The sequence below is a fragment of the Cherax quadricarinatus genome, chromosome 1, assembly GCF_038502225.1.
Source record: "Cherax quadricarinatus isolate ZL_2023a chromosome 1, ASM3850222v1, whole genome shotgun sequence".
Classification (NCBI taxonomy): Eukaryota; Metazoa; Arthropoda; class Malacostraca; order Decapoda; family Parastacidae; genus Cherax; species Cherax quadricarinatus.
In genome coordinates, this window is record NC_091292.1 from 23232840 (window position 1) to 23251800 (window position 18961).

At 40.0% G+C, this 18961-nt stretch overlaps 1 protein-coding gene across 2 annotated transcripts in view; it reads right to left on the reverse strand.

Moving 5' to 3' along the window:
* Nucleotides 1-6: 6 nt before the first annotated feature.
* LOC128685081 (galactosylgalactosylxylosylprotein 3-beta-glucuronosyltransferase P) overlaps nt 7-18961 on the reverse strand; it is a 278460-nt gene continuing 259505 nt past the window's right edge. For both annotated transcript variants that reach the window (XM_070102909.1, XM_070102969.1), the window contains 3 exons: nt 14052-14228; nt 11653-11763; nt 7-3796 (listed from right to left, as the gene is read on the reverse strand). In XM_070102909.1, coding sequence (XP_069959010.1) covers nt 3662-3796; nt 11653-11763; nt 14052-14228 — 423 coding nt within the window. In that variant the 3' untranslated portion in view covers nt 7-3661. The remainder of the gene's footprint in view (nt 3797-11652; nt 11764-14051; nt 14229-18961) is intronic.

An 18961-nucleotide genomic window follows, 5' to 3' on the forward strand; every position in this document is an offset into this window, starting at 1 on the left:
GTGTGTTACATGATGGTGTTACGTGTGTTACATGATGGTGTTACGTGTGTTACATGGTGTTACGTGTGTTACATGATGGTGTTACGTGTGTTACATGACGGTGTTACGTGTGTTACATGGTGTTACGTGTGTTACATGATGGTGTTACGTGTGTTACATGATGGTGTTACGTGTGTTACATGATGGTGTTACGTGTGTTACATGATGGTGTTACGTGTGTTATATGATGGTGTTACGTGTGTTACATGATGTTGTTACGTGTGTTACATGATGGTGTTACGTGTGTTACATGGTGTTACGTGTGTTACATGATGGTGTTACGTGTGTTACATGATGGTGTTACGTGTGTTACATGATGGTGTTACGTGTGTTACATGATGGTGTTACGTGTGTTACATGGTGTTACGTGTGTTACATGATGGTGTTACGTGTGTTACATGATGGTGTTACGTGTGTTACATGATGGTGTTACGTGTGTTACATGATGGTGTTACGTGTGTTACATGATGGTGTTACGTGTGTTACATGATGGTGTTACGTGTGTTACATGATGGTGTTACGTGTGTTACATGATGGTGTTACGTATGTTACATGATGGTGTTACGTGTGTTACATGATGGTGTTACGTATGTTACATGATGGTGTTACGTATGTTACATGATGGTGTTACGTATGTTACATGATGGTGTTACGTATGTTACATGATGGTGTTACGTATGTTACATGATGGTGTTACGTAAGCAGACTCTGACACTCCCACACATATTATTACATTCCAACACGTTATATAACACCCCCACACGTTATATGACACTCCCACACCTTATATGCCACTCCCACACGTTATATAACACCCCCACACGTTATATAACACCCCCACACGTTATATGACACTCCAACACGCATTATGACGTTCCAACACTTTGACACTCCCACACGTTATATGACACTCTCACACGTTATATGACACTCTCACACGTTATATGACACTCACACACGTTATATGACACACACGTTATATAACACTCCCACACCTTATATGACACTCCCACACGTTATATGACACACGTTATTTGACACTTCCACACGTTATATGACACTCCCACACCTTATATGCCACTCCCACACGTTATATAACACTCGCACCTTATATGACACTCACACACGTTATATAACACTCCCACACCTTATGTGACACTCCCACACGTTATATGACACTCACGCCTTATTTGACACTCCCACACCTTATATGACACTCCCACACCTTATATGACACTACCACACCTTATATGACACTCCCACACCTTATATGACACTCCCACACCTTATATGACACTCCCACACCTTATATGACACTCCCACACCTTATATGACACTCCCACACCTTATATGACACTCCCACACCTTATATGACACTCCCACACCTTATATGACACTCCCACACCTTATATAACACTCCCACACCTTATATAACACTCCCACACCTTATATGACACTCCCACACCTTATATGACACTCCCACACCTTATATGACACACCCACACCTTATATGACACTCCCACACGTTATTTTAGGTTTATTCATTGCTTAAGAGAGGAGAAAGATAGTCGATGTCAACTGAAAAAATCACGAACAATAACATCCTCGCTACACAAGTTTCAATATATTTCCTTCTCTTCTTTCACAATTAATATAAACCAAGTAATGTACCTCGTGCAGGATACATACACAGTTTTCTTGAACAATTAAATCTTGGAAAATATACATTATGTATAATTTAAATCTTGAAAATATACATCAATTATAATGAAAACTTGGACAATATACACCATGTATAAGTAAATTTTGAAAAATATACATATATACATATACGCCCCCGAACCATCTCCAGGGATAAGTAAATCTTTGAAAATATACATCATTTATAATGAAATCTTGGAAATTATGTATCATGTATAATTAAATCCGAGAAAATATACATCATGTATCAATAAATCTTGGAAAATATACATTAATTATAATTAATTAAATATTGGAAAATATACATTTGCATAACTAAATCTTGGAAAATATACATCATGTATACTTAAATCCTAGAAAATATACATCATGTATAAATCAATATTGGAAAATATACATCAATTATAGTTATATCTTGGAAAATATGCATTATGTATAAACAAATCTTTGAAAATATACGTAAGGTGCAGTGACGCTTTCTAATGTGTCCTCTTTCGCCACAAAAAAAAAAAATACATACATTTTAACACTAAAAATGAATGGAAATAACAACAGAAGCGATGCATATCTCCCCTCAAAAAAAAAAAAGATGTTTAAAACAGTAAATATAGAATATAGACAGTGAATCAACAAGTGTGAAATAATCAGTGTTTAGCCAGTGACAAGTCTGAGGTGACTGGCCATCAGAAGCTGAAGTTTAAAAATGATAAAAATTTGCCTTTAATGAACAAAAAAAAAAAATACCGTAACTGGAACAATACACAAATAACCAGAACACAGGAGAGAGAAAAGCTTACGATGATGTCTCGGTCGCTTTTTCTATCTCCAAAAACGGGTTCCCCTCAGGGAAGGTTCCTTGATGTTGGTGAGGGGCTCTTGATTTAGGGAATTGGATCTGTGCTCCAGTTCCCCGAATTAAGCCTGAATGCCTTCCACATTCCCCCCCCCCCAGGCGCTGTATAATCCTACGGGTTTAGCGCTTCCCCTTGATTATAATAATAATAATAATAATCCAAAAACGGGGGGGGGGGATTATTTGTATATTGTGCCTTTAATGATTCCGTCAGTAGACAGCCTAGTTATTTTACTCCTCAACTCACCCACAGTTTTTATATTACGTAAGATTTCTTGACATTCAGCAGCACCAGCTTATAATATAATCGTATTAGATGATTACATAATTTTTAACATCTCGCATTACGTGGCATTTCATTTTTTTTTCTCACATTAACATTCGAAAGGAGTGTGTAGTCTGGACTTGAATGATTAAATGAATATTAAAAATGTATGTGTGTAGGTGCTTGGCTGTACACGAGGCTGAAGACGTGTTAGGAAGCAACGTTGAGTGACTCGAAGTGACGATACAGGAAAATATGGATGAACAGATTGCTAGAATATCATAATATAGTACTATACTTGGGTCTGTCAAGTGTCTTACAGTAAGGTAAGTTGCCTTTTGAAAATTCATACTGCTTGCTATTGTCTTTCATAACTCCTGTCATTCGTATGTATGTTTCAACACACACATAGTGTCATCACACATATAGTATCAGTCATCACACATATAGTATCAGTCATCACACACAATACAGTATCAGTCATCACACAATACAGTATCAGTCATCACACACAATACAGTATCAGTCATCACACAATACAGTATCAGTCATCACACAATACAGTATCAGTCATCACCACACATACAGTATCAGTCATCACACAATACAGTATCAGTCATCATAATAAACATCCCGTCTTCGTCGATCTAAAAAAAGCCTAACTACAAAATTTAAGATGAGGATGACCAGTGCTAGAAACTATTAACCTACAAATGCTTCATTTGTTCCCTGTAATACTTATGGGGTGCAAATAATGTAAATGATACAGTCTATGTAATAATGGTTGCTGGGTGATGTAGTAACTAGGAGAGTCCATAAGGCAGTTGAAAGACCATTTGTGATTTGAGATGGTTAAGGTTTGTTTTGGTGACCTTGTCCGAGTCAGGCATCTTAAGGGCCGGCAGGCTCTTCACTGTCCTTGTGTGCCACACTAAAATCTGAAAAAAAAGAGATTATTTGAGGACTAATGTCCAGTGTTTGAGGTTGGGGGTCGGCTAGTTTTCGATTTATAACCTGTCGACTGCATGTAGATCACTGAGGCTGAGTTTCATCTGCGTTCCAACAATCAATAATATTTAAATCCCTAAAAGAGAAATTTAGAATAATCTCTGAATGTATACATACTGCTGTGTATATGTACCCTTAGGCCTTTGTGTATAAACTGCTGCTTCTCAGTGCATATACATCGAAAAAATACACTCTCAGAAAGTATAAGTGGCGCTGGTAAGCACATGAATTTAATATAATCATGACTGCTTATACTAAATGATTTATTATCTTGTTTTTCTTGTGGAAAATTAAATTTACCTGGATGTAACTCATAAGATACATACCAGTAAATGGCAACAAAGATAATTATTCTTTATCAAGGTTACAGAGACAAGTAGGAATTTTAGGACACCTAGGTCGCAAAAAAATGTCCTCCTTCGATACCTACGGTAATCTATCTCTCCACAAGTCACTCTGGACCTATATTGATTTCAAATGAAATATACATCACCAGGAATTCTGGTAAAAACATTAATATAAATATGTGGACTGTATATTAAATTTAAAATGTGAATACATATACATTGAAGGAGAATTTATAATAATAAGACTCACCAATTTGTCTGGAGATTACTTGGTGTATCATACACAACCCCCCTGCCTAAATTTATGAAGAAAATACTGGCCAGAATTTCAACACAAAATAGACGTGACTTAGCTGGGGTTCCAAAGCTGTCCTGTCCATTCACCTAATGCTTATGTTATGCAGGACTGCAAATCCAACAATTTCGGCTCCTATTTGGGAAGTTTCAACCACAATTTAACTTCCAGAGCTACAAAATTTATGCACATTTCACTAACGTGCCTTTACCCCATTCAAAAACAATGGTGTCTCTTCCCCAGCAACGCTCACCCATCGCTGGCTCTTTATTTATTTACAAATTAATTTTTATTACCTACAATATATGCCATCAATTCACATGCAAAATACACTGTATTTTTGGAAAATATACAGTATTTTCTACATTCTCCTTGGCTCACTCTACCTTATTTGGACATTCATCACACAAAAAATAAATATCCTATATGTTTACGTGATTATCAGGTGCAAATGAGGTTACAAGTAGGTCAGCATTTCCATACAAAAATGTCCAGTGGAAAAATGGATGAACCTGGAATTTTATAGATCACACTTGTTTTTAACTGTTACCAAACCTCTGAGGTATGGTATCTAGACTAATAAGCCAGCGGCTGTCATTGTGGTCACTCTTCAGGAATTTGAGAGATCCAAAATGGCTATCAAGGTGGTTGTTTTCACATCTATGAATAAAGGAAATATATTCTGTAGAGCAACATCAATAATGAGGATTTTAATCAAATTTATTGCTAGTATTTTGTAGGTAAAGCTAGTTTAATATATTTATTATGCACCTCATACCTATCCTGCAAACAGCAGCCAAAAGATTATAGAGGCACTTATTATATACAATGCGTCCAGGGAAGGAGCCCCACGGAAGTCACATTTTTTTTTATATTATCATACTGTTAAGGATGCTAGAGGAATTCTTGTCATTCTTGTGAGAGTTTCTCTGATATAAGATGATCACTGCCTTCGCAGGTTAATTGAGGTGGCAATCTTATCCTCATAACTCTCCTGCGAATTCATTTCTTCTTGGCTAAAAAATGGATGAAAGACAAACAGAACCAGACTTACTTGAGATTGTTCTTAAGGTCTTTCCCGACAGTTAGCCCCTAACAAATTTGACTCGAAGGTTAATCATCCTGGAGTATGAACCCTCATGACTGGTTGCTAGCATACAAAAGTTAAATCAGGGGTCTGTATCCTAAAATAAGGTTAATAATAAATTCCTATTAAACAGCAGGGGTGACATCAATATGACAGGTGAAATGTTAAAAATAATGATATTGCAAATTGACCTATTTGGGGTATCTACCCCGCTAATAACTGCCTCGATCAGACCCCTGAAAACTGCTTAAACTATATAAGTGGTTGTCACTACAAGTCGGTTTAACAAATTAAAGAGATTTCCCATGACAATTTCCGATGAAACCACTGCACGGGTGGGGATTGAACTCGAGGTAAGGGAGTCGCAAAACTCAAGGCCAGCACGTAAGCCACTGGGTCAGTGGCTTAAGTGATGGTGTGAGTTCATCAAGCCCCTCCAGTACTGCTGAGGATAATGCTACAAGCTAAGCCGTCCCTGCAGGCGATGTCTTGAGAAGCTGTCATATGCACTACCTCATGGGCTGGAAAATAATTTGTTATGGGTGAGTAGAATTACCCCTAGGGGGTATTATGTCAGCATATCTCAGAAACTGATTGCTGACTGGAACCAATACTCACGTGTGTGGACTCAAAAGTCTGCGTTTCACCGGTATTGGTACGTTAATAAACATAAAAGGATATCTGCTGCGCAGCCAACCTACCCCTATCATGCATGTTAAACACGCCTGGGTATTTGTAGCTGACCCGTAGTTGCACCCAGTATTCTGTTGTCTTGATTGAAGCAGACATGTTATTTGAAGAATGTCGTACACACTCCGTTAGGATCGCAACACTCGTTGTTACACTGATATTTATCATGATTTGTTCACCATAATGTCACTAAAGAAGCTGAACACACTTCTCTGTGTCTTGATATGGTCTTTGAGATACTTTTATGAACAAAAACGCGTGGATCAGTGTTCTTTGTTGGTTATCCCGGCGTCAATGTTTCCCCCAACAGGGCCAAAATCAATCTAACCCCACAGCCTCCTACGCCGCTGCCAATGCCCCTAGCACATAAAGGAAAAGCTGACCTAGCATATTTCCCCTCCTTGCCAAACTTCCACCAGGAAGCAATGCAGAATGCTTGATTCTTGCTGTCTAAACATAGACAACACTGTACGCTATCTTTACCATGGTAATAAAGTGGGTGCAGGATTTTCCTTAATTGTCCTGCTAAGGTAAGAGATTGATTATATCTTATTTAAACTACACACTTGCAACAGTGGTCTCTTGCAAAGAGCCGCGTGACCCATAACTGGTACACGCTGGTTAAACATCTGCTGGTAATTACTTGCTGTAGCAGTAAACAAGATGCTTGCTCCTTCTGAGAGGGCTGGGCTTCTCAGGGCTGAAAGAGGCTGAAAGGGGCTGAAGGGGGCTGATATCCCCGTCCTGGAGAAAATTTCTCCACAAGTGCAGTGGTTTATTTACAATCGTGTCATTACTATTTCATGAGTCATGAATTTCCAACGCTCAGAGAATGGGGCCTATTTTGTTGGCAGAATAGTTCTCAGGTTGCCTCTGCACTTCTAGATAGCTTTGCCATATTGTTATTTGTTGGGTTAAGCTGGTGGAGTTTTTAGGTGTTGACACGCACTATCTTGGGACAGATTCTAAGATGATTATGCCTACTGTCTTCAGTTTTAATTCACAACAATGGTCATACCCATCTACTTGCCTCAATCCAGCCGAGAACGCGACTGAAAGGTATAAATGTATATGTAATTAATATCGCTCATAAATGCGATGATGTAATATAGTGCTCTCCAAGAAGTTTGGTTATTCAGTTAAATAGGATTAAGACCCTCCTGAATTTGATTGTAATGATTAAATACCCTAATGAAGTGCTAACAAATGTATGTTTTTCTTAAGCTCGCGCTTTAAGTCGAATATTTTTTCTTAACATGTATATTTTAATTTATTTATTAAAATTTCGTTATTCAACCTCATTGGAAGATTTGAGCTAATGTAGTCAAATTTTCCCACACTTATTCATTGGATCAACACACTGTGATAATCTTTCTCCCTTTCCCTAATGGTCTCCGTCAGTTTTATATTTTTGGATCCCATCAAAAAGGCTGTATCTCAGGAGATGAAGCCATCAGATCTTGTATGTTGTTCCACACACTGCTACAGATGTGATGTGTAGACTTAAAGGAAACCGACAGGCAACTTTCTCTTTCGGTGTGTTACGATGAGTCTTTCCGGACAATTTCCTTAGCGCATAAAGGTCGTCTCGATAACAAGTCTGTCCATATTTCCCTCTATAGTTTTTGCTTAAAAATAATTTATTATCTTTATTATGCACTCCGTACCCATCCTGTGAGCGGTAGTCAAAAGATTACAGAGGTACATAATGGGTCTAGGGCGCAAAGTTTTGATAGCTGAACAAGTTACAGTGGTAATGAACTAGTTACATCTTTATATCTGGTCACAATCGTAATTAGTTATTTGTGCAGACATGAATTAGGTCACACGCGCAAAAAAAGTGGTAATCCATTATTTACAGTGAGCAAAGTCAGGGTATTTTTTCCAGAATGGTTTGTAATATACCACTGTGGATAAAATACTTCGACATTTCTTGAATATTTCGGAGTGAGTTGTCTCTGAATTCATTAATTTTGTCGCATTCCAGTACATAATGACGCAGGGTGTGACAATTAATTGTGCATCTGTCCGGGCGGTAGTGACATCCAAGAGTTTATTTTGTTGGATGCACCATAGACATGTGGCTCCTCCTGCTTGATAGAACGTTGATAGATGGATTGACTGGTGTCAGTCTCCCTCAGTCTTAAGTCAATGAAGTTCAGGTGAAGTTTTTTTCGTATTATTGTTCTTAAACTCCTAACTGACAGCCCATGTTATATGCCTCTTTGAAGGCATATAACATAGACCATTCATCAGTTCTATCATGCATCTGAAGACCAATGTGAAACGGAATCTACAGAAGGTGTGCTCCGTCTCCACTGTCTACAATCCTACCATACCTGTCTGACTTCTGACAAAAGCATGCCACCAGAGGCGTCGCTAGAGTTGGTGTCACCCGGGGCGGAATCTCTGGTGTCACCCGGGGCACCATGTTTGGTGTCACCCCCATGAAATTCAAGGGCGAGGGGATGGGGGGAGGGAGTAAACTCCAGTTATGTCACTACTGCATGACCAGTGACAAATGTTTAGCAATAAGAACGTTAAAGGCCATAAACTGAACAGGAGAATACTTCTTAACTTTATTAATGATAGAATATATAATGGTAATAATATTGAGGAAACATAAACTCAAATGCCACTTTGAGTACACACAACAGATCCTACATTTATTCATCTTCAACAATGCAAAAACTAAAAAAAAAAACTTGAAAAATAAAGAAAAACATTGCAATATCAGAGAAACACTAGTTCCGATATGACCTTGAGTACAGGTAACATCACAGCAAATCTGATATTACATTTTCTTGCCTTCAATTATGCAAAATCATCTATCACATCATCAAAATCATTCTATCAAATCATCAAAATCAACGAAGGATTCTTCTCTTATGTTGGTGCAGCACTGTTTTGTGCATTAGTGTCACCTTCTTTAGAGGCTCTGTGGTGTCACCCCCTAAATGGTGTCACTCGGGGCGGGCTCCCCCCTTCTTACGACGCCTCTGCATGCCACAATTGATACTTAAGGAGTTGAGAGCATTTATGGATGATAGGGAATCAGTTACAATTAAAATGCCAACCTTTAATACATTGACGCAATTGAGTGCAAGGAGTATGGCAAACAGCTCAGTTTGAAGGGTAGAGGCCCAGTTAATGATGCGGGCTCCAATTTCTTTATGAGAGCCGTCACTCTGTATGACAACAGCAGCACTACCAGCTGTACCAGTGGAAAATGAACAGAACCATCAACATAAATAATTTGTGAAAGAGTGTGCTGTGTGAGTAAGTCATCAGTACAGCTTAAGGCATCCTACTTCGCTTCAAGGCGAAGCCTTGCTTCTGATTTAAGAAGTTTTTTTTTTTTTTTGGGGGGGGGGGAAAGGGAGGGACAGTAGTTTGGAATGGGGATAATATCCTATAGAGCGAGGAAATGCCGCTGTTGTCTTACTTGACATAGATCATGTATCTGACTCATGTGGAGTTCAGTTCCAGTTTTTATGATCCATCTGGAGGAGTGTTCATCAGTGATGAGGAAAGTTCGGAGGGTTTGAATGAGCTTGTCTGAGCTTATTGACTCCGTGCTGCCTCTTTAGAAATCTCTCTGAGGTTTCAATATGCAACTTAAGCATTGATCCGAGATTAGCGAATCCGTATCTTGCATGATAAATTCGGATGAATAAAAAGCATGTGTAACTGTACGAATTATTATTATTATTATTATTATTATTATTATTATTATTATTATTATTATTATTATTATTTATTGATGGAGAAATTTTGCTACTGATTGGCGAAATGTTCCCCATCAATAAGGATACCCAAGTATTATACGTGTGATTTATTCATCAACTTGCCAGTACTGTATGCTAGGAATGTAATGATAATTGTGACCTACATCGAGGAAAGAGGACTTCATACCGTTTAGCGTCCACAAGTGTAACGTCCACTCTCCTTCCCTGTCGCCTTTAGTGGACATCATCAATAATACTAGCTTTTATAAGGTTATCGACCCCTTGTTTTATTGTCCTGCTTCTATGTCATCCATCTTTTAGTTCCTAAATAAGTTTATCAAATGAAATGACTTCACTCATAATCACACGTAAAATTTCCATTATAATGCGCAGTGCTCTCGTGGTCTAGGAAAATTCTTTCCAGTTATCTTCGGCGTGCTGGCGACGACAACTTGCAGCACTTGTCCTCTGTTAACCATCAGCCTCACTGATAATAAGCGGAGTTAAACCAGATGCCATCTTGCTGTCTCATAAGTTAGCTCATCCAGTCATGATTGGAACATGAAAATTGTTTTTTTTTTTTTAATCTGTAAAATATAAAATGTGGAACTTATTAAAATTAATATCATGATGATATATGTGTCTCCTTCCGTGAATTAACAGGTGATCTATGACCGACTTGTTTTGGATTTTTCAAATTCCTCAAAGGTGAAAGTGGCTCCCACTGGATTATTAACCTGGAATCATAAAAAAATCTCAAACTCTGCTTAAAATAAATATGCAACAAAAAACTCCATGTTTAGCAAAAATAATGGGTTTTGGCAACCAGATTAACACAGATTAATCCTCTTTAAGATATTGTGCTTATAAATTATCCAAAGGAGGATGCATAAAAAAATATTTGATGTTATTGGCTTACATAAACCAAAATAATTTAAAATTAAGTTAAAAATATAAAAAAAATATCGAATTTTTCGTATATGGTTTGGCTTTACAAGTGAATGACAACTCTCAAACTTCTGCTGGTGTACATAATATCATATAGAATCATTCAGCCTAAAAACTATGACATTGTACAGGAAATGGGATTGATTGTCTATATGTAAACGACTATGGAAGTTTATGCCCCAGGTAACTCTTTAATTACAAAGAAAGACTTTTTTTTTTTTAAGAATATAAAGGCAAAATACTGTGACTGAAACAAAGTACAAATAACCCGCACATATGAGAAAGACACTTACGACGACGTTTCGGTCCGACTTGGGCCATTACTAGTTAATGGTCCAAGACGGACCGAAACGCCGTCGTAAGTTTCTTTCAACTATGTACTGGTTATCTGTGTATAAAGTCCTTTTTTTTTTAGCTACATAGTGACAAATTAAAGTTTTTCGCGTATATACTCTAACTGCACCGTCGTTGAACGAGGAAGGAATTCTACCACAATGAAATAATTACAACTGGTCCCTTAAGAATCTCCGGATGACAAGCTCCTCTAGCATGTTCTCAGAGCATTAATGGGACATTTATCACAGTTCATGTATGAGTCAAATAGCTCCTTGGAAGGAATGGGAGGATCATGAGTCCTTCCCCAATACCTGCGTCACTCTCCCAATGAAGGGAATGTTATAAATGTACTTACCTTGGTGCAGTTGTCAGCGAGGGGTTCAATGTCTTCTGGCTTGATCTTCAGGGCCTTGAGGAAGCCGTCCTCTTCAAAACCAACGTTGTAAGGCATCATGGGAGCGTTTCTCTGCCAAAAAGATAGACAATGTGATAATTTGTTAGATAACATTAAATATTACACACTGTGTAGATTAATAAGGAAATTAACCACATGCAAAGGGAATCTAACTCCAAGCGGATTCGTGATCTCTTAATCACTTTCTTTACTGGGGAATTTGAACCTGACTGCTTCCCATTTACCCAGGCACTATATGATCCCCACCTGCTTACCGCTTCTCCTCATGAGTGTCATAACAACTAGAAAACAGGCGTTTACAGGCAAATCAGTATATACAACATATTCAACTTAAGAGAGAAGTCTAAAAATATATAATGAAAGCCGGAAGAGAACATGAAATTAAAATTGCGAGGGAATCAAAAAACAATCGTAAGGGTTCCTTTCAGGTATACCTGTATAAGATAAGGGAAGAGATGGGCCAACTTAACCGTAACTCACCTTCTGGTAGTGACAAAGAAATCTCTACTATTTTCAATACTTATCCGAGAAATCCGAGAAATCGGGAATTTTACTGGTCAGGACGAAAATAAATTACTGAATATCAGTTACTTGTGTCATGGTCGTCAAACAACTAGATGGACTGATACCAAACAAGTCCCCAGGACCTGATCTGTTTTCAAGGGTTCTAAGGGAATGCAAGGAAGAACTTAGAAAACCATTAGCTAATCTCTCCAACATGTCATTTCAAACGGGTATCATAGCGGATAAATGAAAATGGCAGATGTGATATCTATTTACAAAGGGGGAAAGGTCCTTATAGACCAGTCAGTCTAGCTTCAGCTGTGAGAAAGGTGATGCAGTCAATAAATGCTGATGCAATATGAAGCTGCCTGGAAAGATATAAACTGATCAGCGAATCTCAACAGGGATTTACAAAGGGTCAGTACATGTATGTACATAACATGACAGGTCTCGCATAGTGCGCTGTAGCAGTATGAAAATAAAAATAGTCCTCACACAGTGTACTACGTATACAATTCTCACATAGTGTGCTTCAACAGCAAGGATATAAGTGGATACGGAACACGGAAAGACTACAAGGGAATCTATACAAGCAAAAAGACTGGTTTGATAAACAGCTATTGGAAATCAACTCCAGCAAATGTAAGTCTTTGTAAATTGAAGAAGGGCAAAGAAGATGAGAAACCGAGTATAGGCTCGGAGGAGAAAGGTTGCAACCTCACGCAAGGAGAAAGATCCCGGTGTGTTCATAGTGCTAAATATGGTAAGCTTAAGATTAGTTCTTAGGCATTTCAGCAAAAAGGTCCTTCGTGATACTGTAATTGACTTATATTAGGCCCATCTTGCAGAATGCAGAGCCAGTCAAACCCGCAATGCAGAGGTTTGCAACGAGACTAATCTCAGGGGTAAGAGGCACGAGCGATGAGGAGAAACTTGAAGAACTAATTCTGATGACATTAAAGAATAGAAAGACCTGAGAAGACATGATAAAGGCGTATAATATTCTCAGAGAAATTAATATTATGGACAGGGATAAGATATTGGAGAGACAGAAAACAGGTACACGAAGGAATAGTTGGAAGCTAAAACCAAAAATGTGTTACAGTGCTATTAAGAGTATTTATTCAGCCTCAGAGGGACCAGGAAGGGGACTACCCTGGACAATGAAGTGATAGAGGCAGTATCTATACATAGATTTATAACTATAATCGACTTTGAATCTAGGAGAGAGTGAATCCTATAACAGCCGATTTAAGAGCAAGGGCCAAGAACTGAGACTCGACCTATGTAACTAACAATAAATGAGCACACACACACACGTATGTCTTTTTATATACTTTATATACAAGGGAAATCAGAGAAATATTTGTTTTGATTCAAAATTTAATACGAATGTTATAAATAATTCCAAACTACAATACACAGAAAGTACATTATAATGTTTTGTGACTGAATTCATTTCTCTATTATCAACTTATTGTTATTGTAACCGGATCAAAATTTTGTAACTTGCTGAGCTATCCTTGCATGGGGGGGGGTTGACCAGTCCCTGGTCCCATAATGTGTCTCTGCCCTTGCATGGGGGGGGTTGACCAGTCCCTGGTCCCATAATGTGTCTCTGCCCTTGCATGGGGGGGGGGGTTGACCAGTCCCTGGTCCCATAATGTGTCTCTGCCCTTGCATGGGGGGGGGGTTGACCAGTCCCTGGTCCCATAATGTGTCTCTGCCCTTGCATGGGGGGGGGGCAGTTCCTGGACCCATAAAGTGCCTCTGTAATCTTTTGACCACCTCCAACAGGATGGTTATAGAGTACATAATAAACCTATTAAACTAACCTTCAGATAAAATTGAACATTGACAGCAAAGCCGGCCATGTCGACAGGGAACTTCCTGCCTGCTATCCAGCCGTCGTAGAAGCCGATGAGTTTCCCACCAGACACGATGGGTGAAGACACACCCAGCCGGGTTACCAGACCCACTGGGAACATGGATACCTGCTTCGTGGCTCGGATCTGGGAAAGACAAGTCACGATGTACCTAATATGAAGAGGTGGTGGTGGTGGTGGTGGTGGTGGCGGTGGTGGTGGTGGTGGTGGTGGTGGTGGTGGTGGTGGTGGTGGTGGTGGTGTGCATTTGCATTTACGGTTCGCTGGAAGTGGCCCAGCCTGGGTCTTGTCCAGTTGGTGACCCGGCAATAGTGTTGTGGACGGAGTGAAACAGGTGGTGGTGTGGACAGACAAAGACAGGTGGTGCTAATGGTGTATGTGTAGAGTAATATGGTGTTTACACGTTTTAATTTTAAAATTTCCTTTGTGATTTTATGTAAAAATTTAGTATTTAATTTCAGAGACCTAGAGGTATAAGGTAAATATAGACAATGAATATCGACATGCCTTGTTGTGATGCTGTGGGCTGCTGATGGTAAAGATGTTAGGTGAAGTAAGGTAAGATTCTCCAGGAAGCAGAGCAATTGCTTCCTAATGCAGGTCTTAATAGATCGTTTGACCGAGGTATTCCACTGGCTTAAAATTAAGGTCATTTTATCGAGATGTCAAGGGTCACTTTGTTGACCTGTCTAAGGGTCCTGGGAGCACCGTTCCCCTCGCCCTGATATGGTGAGTGGCTCACTGAACACCGAGTTGTGTTCTGTCTTGTCGTTCCCTCATTTCAATCTTCCTTAATAAAGAGGACAGTGCTAGAGTTTTTATTTTTTACCTGTGATTTTGCAGAGGAGGAAAAGTATTTTTGGGCTTCAATTTTACTAATGAATTTTTTTTTTGCTCTCTCACTGTCTCACTAAAACAATATGACAATATTAGTTCGGCGTTTCCTATTCTCTTAATCTCTTCCTTTTCTCTTTAACCTCTTTTTATTTTGGTCAAAAAAGTCTCTAACTTCTGATAAGTTATGTGACCATCTTAATCTGTATATAAAATATTGGTTTCTTTGCTAAGGTTACAATGTGTGTTTACATATCATAATATGACTGGAGCAAACAAAGCCACTATCATACCCAGGCATTTCTAGATGAAGCGTCGTCTCCTAGCTAAGATACACCGGCACCAGCACACTGGCCCCGGGGCCAGGAGCTGAGTCTCGACCCCTGCAACCACAATTAGGTGAGTACTGGTGGTTTCAGTAATATCTACCAATTCTGGGGACTGGGGTTCGATCCCCGGTCGGCCCAAGCGCTCATATTTTTTCAAATCTGCATAATCCTACGATAATGTATTATATGGATAAGATCAGGTTGTGTGTGTGTGTGTGTGTGTGTGTGTGTGTGTGTGTATACTCACCTATTTGTGGTTGCAGAGGTCGAGTCATAGCTCCTGGCCCCGCCTCTTCACTGATTGCTACTAGGTCCTCTCTCTCTCTGCTCCATGAGCTTTATCATACCTTGTCTTAAACCAATTACCTGGAGTTTACCTGGAGGGAGTTCCGGGGGTCAACGCCCCCGCGGCCCGGTCTGTGACCAGGCCTCCTGGTGGATCAGAGCCTGATCAACCAGGCTGTTACTGCTGGCTGCACGCAAACCAACGTACGAGCCACAGCCTGGCTGGTCAGGAACCGACTTTAGGTGCTTGTCCAGTGCCAGCTTGAAGACTGCCAGGGGTCTGTTGGTAATCCCCCTTATGTATGCTGGGAGGCAGTTGAACAGTCTCGGGCCCCTGACACTTATTGTATGGTCTCTTAACGTGCTAGTGACACCCCTGCTTTTCATTGGGGGGATGTTGCATCGTCTGCCAAGTCCTTTGCTTTCGTAGTGAGTGATTTTCGTGTGCAAGTTCGGTACTAGTCCCTCTAGGATTTTCCAGGTGTATATAATCATGTATCTCTCCCGCCTGTGTTCCAGGGAATACAGTTTTAGGAACCTCAAGCGCTCCCAGTAATTGAGGTGTTTTATCTCCGTTATGCGCTCCGTGAAGGTTCTCTGTACATTTTCTAGGTCAGCAATTTCACCTGCCTTGAAAGGTGCTGTTAGTGTGCAGCAATATTCCAGCCTAGATAGAACAAGTGACCTGAAGAGTGCCATCATGGGCTTGGCCTCCCTAGTTTTGAAGGTTCTCATTATCCATCCTGTCATTTTTCTAGCAGATGCCATTGATACAATGTTATGGTCCTTGAAGGTGAGATCCTCCGACATGATCACTCCCAGGTCTTTGACGTTGGTGTTTCGCTCTATTTTGTGGCCAGAATTTGTTTTGTACTCTGATGAAGATTTAATTTCCTCGTGTTTGCCATATCTGAGTAATTGAAATTTCTCATCGTTGAACTTCATATTGTTTTCTGCAGCCCACTGAAAGATTTGGTTGATGTCCGCATGAAGCCTTGCAGTGTCTGCAATGGAAGACACTGTCATGCAGATTTGGGTGTCATCTGCAAAGGAAGACACGGTGCTGTGGCTGACATCCTTGTCTATGTCGGATATGAGGATGAGGAACAAGATGGGAGCGAGTACTGTGCCTTGTGGAACAGAGCTTTTCACCGTAGCTGCCTCGGACTTTACTCTGTTGACGACTACTCTCTGTGTTCTGTTAGTGAGGAAATTATAGATCCATCGACCGACTTTTCCTGTTATTCCTTTAGCACGCATTTTGTGCGCTATTACGCCATGGTCACACTTGTCGAAGGCTTTTACAAAGTCTGTATATATTACATCTGCATTCTTTTTATCTTCTAGTGCATTTAAGACCTTGTCGTAGTGATCCAATAGTTGAGACAGACAGGAGCGACCTGTTCTAAACCCATGTTGCCCTGGGTTGTGTAACTGATGGGTTTCTAGATGGGTGATGATCTTGCTTCTTAGGACCCTTTCAAAGATTTTTATGATATGGGATGTTAGTGCTATCGGTCTGTAGTTCTTTGCTGTTGCTTTACTGCCCCCTTTGTGGAGTGGGGCTATGTCTGTTGTTTTTAGTAACTGTGGGACGACCCCCGTGTCCATGCTCCCTCTCCATAGGATGGAAAAGGCTCGTGATAGGGGCTTCTTGCAGTTCTTGATGAACACGGAGTTCCATGAGTCTGGCCCTGGGGCAGAGTGCATGGGCATGTCATTTATCGCCTGTTCGAAGTCATTTGGCGTCAGGATAACATCGGATAGATGTGGCTCTCTCATAAAAAAATAATTTTGATCTTCGACTCTCAGTCTGGTTAGCGGCTTGCTAAAAACAGTCATATTGGGACTTGAGTAGCTCACTTATTTCCTTGCTGTCATCTGTGTAGGACCCATCTTGTTTAAGTAGGGGCCCAATACTGGACGTTGTTCTCGACTTTGATTTGGCATAGGAGAAGAAATACTTTGGGTTTCTTTCGATTTCATTTATGGCTTTTAGTTCTTCCCGCGATTCCTGACTCCTATAAGATTCCTTTAGCTTAAGTTCGATGCTTGCTATTTCTCTGACCAGTGTCTCCCTACGCATTTCAGATATATTGACCTCTTTTAGCCGCTCTGTTATTCTTTTCCGTCGCCTGTAAAGGGAGCGCCTGTCTCTTTCTATTTTACATCTACTCCTCCTTTTTCTTAGAGGAATAAGCCTTGTGCATACATCGAGTGCCACCAAGTTAATCTGTTCTAGGCATAAGTTGGGGTCTGTGTTGCTTAGTATATCTTCCCAGCTTATATCGGTTAGGACTTGGTCCCACTTTATGTTTTTGTTATTGAAGTTGAATTTGGTGAATGCTCCCTCGTGACTAGTCTCATTATGTCGGTCTGGGGCTCCACGCATACATGTCTGAACCTCAATTATGTTGTGATCTGAGTATATTGTTTTTGATATGGTGACATTTCTTATCAGATCATCATTGTTAGTGAAGATGAGGTCTAGTGTATTCTTCAGTCTAATAGACTCTATTATTTGCTGGTTTAAATTGAATTTTGTGCAGAGATTTAAAAGCTCGTGTGAGTGTGAGTTTTCATCAGAGCTGCCTCCTGGTGTTATTACTGCAACAATATTATTTGCTATATTCCTCCATTTTAGGTGCCTTAAGTTGAAATCCCCCAGGAGCAAGATGTTGGGTGCAGGAGCTGGAAGATTTTCCAGACAGTGGTCAATTTTTAACAGCTGTTCCTGGAATTGCTGGGATGTTGCATCCGGAGGCTTGTAGACTACCACAATGACTAGGTTTTGGTTATCGACCTTTACTGCTAAAACTTCCACTACATCATTTGAGGCATTTAGCAGTTCTGTGCAAATAAGTGACTCTGCAATGTACAGGCCAACCCATCCCCTTTTGCCTGTTCACTCTGTCACATCAGTATAGGTTGTAACCTGGGATCCATATTTCGTTGTCCAAGTGATCCTTTATGTGGGTCTCAGTGAAAGCCGCGAACATTGCCTTTGCCTCTGCAAGCAGTCCACAGATGAAAGGTATTTTGTTGTTTGTTGCTGGCTTTAGACCCTGTATATTTGCAAAGAAGAATGTCATCGGACTGGTGGTATTGTTGGTACTGGGGGGGATTTTTTTTCCGGCATTAGTATCTGTATCTGTTGGTTTGGAGTGGAGGCCATCGACTGTGGTTCCACTCCAGGAATGACTGGATTTGGTGTACGATTTCTGCCATTTTCTGCCAGTTTTTTTCCTTCCTGGCACTAAAAAACCTCTCCCTCTTGAGTGGCTGTAGCTACCCAGGTTTTCCCATGGCCTGGATGTTTTGTATCTTTTTGTACCATTTAGATGGTGTGCCTGGCAATTTAAGTTATAGCACAGTCTTTCCTGTACTGAAGAGGTACACATTTTAGGGTGA